The sequence below is a fragment of the Balaenoptera musculus genome, chromosome 3 (assembly GCF_009873245.2).
Source record: "Balaenoptera musculus isolate JJ_BM4_2016_0621 chromosome 3, mBalMus1.pri.v3, whole genome shotgun sequence".
Taxonomy (NCBI): domain Eukaryota; kingdom Metazoa; phylum Chordata; class Mammalia; order Artiodactyla; family Balaenopteridae; genus Balaenoptera; species Balaenoptera musculus.
The window spans coordinates 116,920,537-116,924,649 of record NC_045787.1 but is presented as its reverse complement, the minus strand read 5'-3'; the positions used below and the strand labels follow the sequence as shown (position 1 = coordinate 116,924,649).

Genomic DNA, 4,113 nt, shown 5'->3' with positions numbered 1-4,113 from the left:
ATGGGATATGGTCACAACTGTAGTGTATCAATAATTTAATAAAGTGCATGTTTAGGTACAATTTGGGAGAAACAAGTATGCTAATTTATATGTTCGTGGCTATTCAGGAGGGCATAGCCTGGTAGAATAGTGAACAAGAAAGGTCTAGGTAGCTACAAAGAATTTCAAACATTCTGGCCTTGCAAATATAAAGCTATGTGGTAAAGACAAGCACCAAAAATATATAGAAATGTAAGATTACACAGAAGCTTTAAAATGTTTCCTTGAAAAGACATTAACCAAGAAGTTCCTTTAAATAAAATTTCTTCTTACACTACTTGAGTAATTTATAATTATGGAAAGATTAATCAAGAGAAGGTCAAATATGGAGAAATACATACTATCAAGTGTAACTAAAAATGCTAAATCCAATGAATATTAATAAAAGTAAGATTTAGCACAGAGACATGCATAAGTTTGCAATAGTGATATACATATTTATACAACAATACAATCTCAAGAGAAAGTATCGCAATGTGAGTCAGGTTTAACAAAATTGAGAGGCTCACTTGACCAAATACGACACTTAACCGAACAAAACTACTCCTGCAGTTGGGGCTTTCTTTTAATTTCTGTCTCTGTGTTCTGATCCAAGAGGTTGGGAAATACTGGCTTCAGGAATTTGAACTCACCAGTTCCATGGTCTCCCGTCAGACACACCTCGTACTGGTAGCTCTGGGACAGGGTCCCCGTGCCGCTGACGTCCACCAGGTGGCCCGGAAAGGGGCCCTCGGGCACCGAGCAGCGACCCACCGAGGCCGCCCCGCCCCTCCTGCACAGCCGCACCGCGACGAACACCAGCACCGAGAAGAGGAAGAGCGACGACACCGACGCCAAGGCGACCACCAGGTAGACGGTGAGCGGGGCGGCCGGCGCCGCGGCCGCCGCTTCCGCTTCCGGGGCCGGCAGGTAGGGCTGCGAGAAGCCGTCCACCAGCAGCACGTGCAGCGTGACGCTGGCCGACAGCGGCGGCTCGCCGTTGTCCTTGACCAGCACCACCAGCCTGTGCTTGGCCACGTCGCGCTCGCTCAGCAGCCGGGCCGTGCGCACCTCACCGTTGTGCGCCCACACGCCGAACAGCCCGGGCTCCGTGGCCTTAAGCAGCTGGTACGAGAGCCAGGCGTTCTGGCCCGAGTCGCCGTCCACCGCCACCACCTTGGTCACCAGGTAGCCCGCCTCGGCCGCCCTGGGCACCAGCTCGGTGCAGGGCGCCGAGGCGTTCTGCAGCGGGTACAGCACGAAGGGCGCGTTGTCGTTGTCGTCCGCCACGAGCACGCGCACCAGCGCCTGGCTGCTGAGCGCGGGCGAGCCGCGGTCGGCGGCGCCCACGCGGAACTCGAACGCCCGCAGGGCCTCGTAGTCCAGGGACCTCAGGGCGAACAGGTGGCCGTTGTCCGGGTTGATGGACACCAGGGAGGCCAGGGGCACGTGCGGGTCGAGGGGCGGCAGCAGCGAGTAGGTGACCTGGGCGTTGGCGCCCGCGTCTCTGTCTGTGGCGCGGACGGTGCCGATGTGCAGGGCGGGGCTGTTGTTCTCGCGGACGGACAGGGTGTAGGAGGTCTGGGTGAAGGCGGGGGCGTTGTCGTTGACGTCGGACACCAGCACGGTTATGTTGTGCTCGGTTTTCAGCCTGGGGGTTCCCATATCTGTGACGGTGATGGTGATGTTGTACTCGGCTCTGCTCTCTCTGTCCAGCGGGCTCTCTGTTACCAGGGTGTAGAAATTCTTGAAAGTCGGTTTTAGAATGAATGGCAGATTATCTGGAATAGAGCAAACCATCCTTCCATTGTCTCCGGAGTCTCTATCTCGAATTCGGAAGATGGAGACTACAGTCTCAGGAGCATTTTCTGGGATGGAGCAGGTGAGTGAAGGTATGGTAAGTTCAGGGGCGTTGTCATTCACATCTACCACCTCTATGACTACAGTGCCTTTTCCGGAAAGGCCTCCTCCATCTGTAGCCTCAATTTCCACGTGGTAAGATTTAATTTGTTCAAAATCCAATTTCTTTGTCAATCGGATTTCTCCTGTGACTTCATTTATTGAGAAAGTTTGTTTAATTTCCTCTGATGCTTGGAACAAGCCGTAGGAAACAGTCCCAAAGTTTCCAGCATCTACATCCCTAGCTAAAACAGTAAGTATTGGGGAGTGTAGGGGGCTGTTTTCCAGAACCTGCACCTCATATGGAGTGTGCACAAACTCAGGAGCATTGTCATTGACATCCATGATCAGGATTCGTAACATGCTGGTGCCAGACCTAGGTGGAGACCCACCATCCAGCGCCATGAGGGTTAAGCTGAACTCAGGCTGCTCCTCTCGATCCAGTGCTTTGTCCTGCACCAAATCTGGATATTTCTTGCCCTCACTATGATTTCGAGTGACAACGTGAAAATGAGAATTGGGGCTGATAGTGTATTTTTGAAGATCATTGCTGCCCACATCCAAATCCTGAGCTAATTTCAACGGAAAAACAGTCCCTGGCTGGCTGTTTTTCCGGTATTTTCAGGAGCATTTCCCTATTTGGGAATACTGGGGAGTGGTCATTTATGTCCTGGATTAATAGTTCTCCTTCAAAAAACTGCACCGGAGTTTCCAGGAACACTTGGAAATGCAACACACAGGGTTCAACGGGGCCACATAAATCTTCCCGGTCTAGTTTCTCCCTCAAAAGCAAATCTCCAGTCTGGCGATCTAGCAGCAAGCGCTGCTTGTCATCGTCACACACCACCTGGGCCGACCGGGCGGCCAGCTCCCCAATTCCCAGGCCCAGGTCCTTGGTCAAATGGGCTATAAAGGAGACGCTCTCTGTTTCTTCCAGCACAGAATAACGAATAGGCGCAGGGTGAGCCTGAGACAAGAATACCATCAAAATAAAGGTCATCACTTGCCTGTTCTGTTGAATTCTCTCTAGCGTCTCCATGTTGGAGCCAGAGTGCTTACATCCAATCCCTTCAGCAACCACAAAAAGACCCAAGGTATTAAATTCTGACTTCTTGCTTGGTAGAATCTTCACAAAGTTGCCTTTAATCTTAAAGTCGTTTAGTATATCGCTACCCAAACTCGTTGGTAACCCAGCACTGCTGGCAAAGCTTCTTCTGTGTGGTGTTGATTTCGTCTGGCAACAAAGGGATACGGGAGCTTTTTAGGGCTCTTTATTCACAGTCTTAGCCGGCAGCGCCACCCTGCGTCCTGATTGAGAAGCTAATACTGTAGTCTCAAGTCGGCCTATTTTGAAAGTGTCCAAATGTAAGCCGTTTAAAAAAGTGTATAGAACTTTTACAAGTTTTGTTATTCCATTAAATGGCTTAAGGTATAGGTTATTCCATTACATTGCATGAGCTAGAATAATTGTGAGCACAAAGCAAGGGGATATCTTCCTCTCCCCATACCCTTACAAGTGGAACTTAAAGAACTCCATTTCCCTTTTGTCATAATCTAACCAAGGGAGATAAACTCTTATAAAATTACAATTCATAATAGTTTTATCTGTTTATTTCCAAGTATGTGAGAAATTTATGATGATGCAAAAAGTTTGTGTAAGGTGTTCTGTACCACCTGGTCTTAGGTTCTATTTTTTTACACTGGTGTGCAAATAGTAATACAGTTGAATAAAGAGGCATCTTGCTTTGTTATAAGTCCTTTTACAGTGTGAACCCACATTAAAATATTAAGGAGGTCAAATAGTATTAGAATCAGATTCTTAGATCCAGAGAGGAAATGAAAGGATTTTTACAGATAAAGAAACAGAAGCTCAGAGGGTGATAGGACTTGATTATTCTACTTGACTATTATCAGGATAATATCAAGAGAAAACTGAGTGAAAATCATAGAATTTTATTAAGATAAAGGCTTTAAGTTTAAGCTGATTTAGCTAGATATCTGTATTTAATAATGAGTTTGCTTCTTACCACATTGATCCTTTGTTAGCCCAGATATCACATTCCTTGACTAACCAATTTGCGGGAAGACAAGAAGCAGTGATTTAAAACATTTTAATGTGTGAGCAAAGGGTACCTCAAGCTTTGTCTACTTATATATGGTGAAGAGGAGAGACTTGTTTATAAAATGGATTTCAGT

The 4,113-nt window shown here is 47.5% G+C and overlaps 1 protein-coding gene across 1 annotated transcript; it reads right to left on the bottom strand.

Annotated features, from left to right (window-relative positions):
- Positions 1-534: 534 nt before the first annotated feature.
- Positions 535-3,130, bottom strand: PCDHB4 (protocadherin beta 4). The gene is given in 2 exon segments (XM_036848334.1): positions 535-2,526; positions 2,528-3,130. Coding segments are annotated over 2 exon segments (2,376 nt in total). The 5' UTR covers positions 2,957-3,130; the 3' UTR covers positions 535-579.
- Positions 3,131-4,113: the final 983 nt, after the last annotated feature.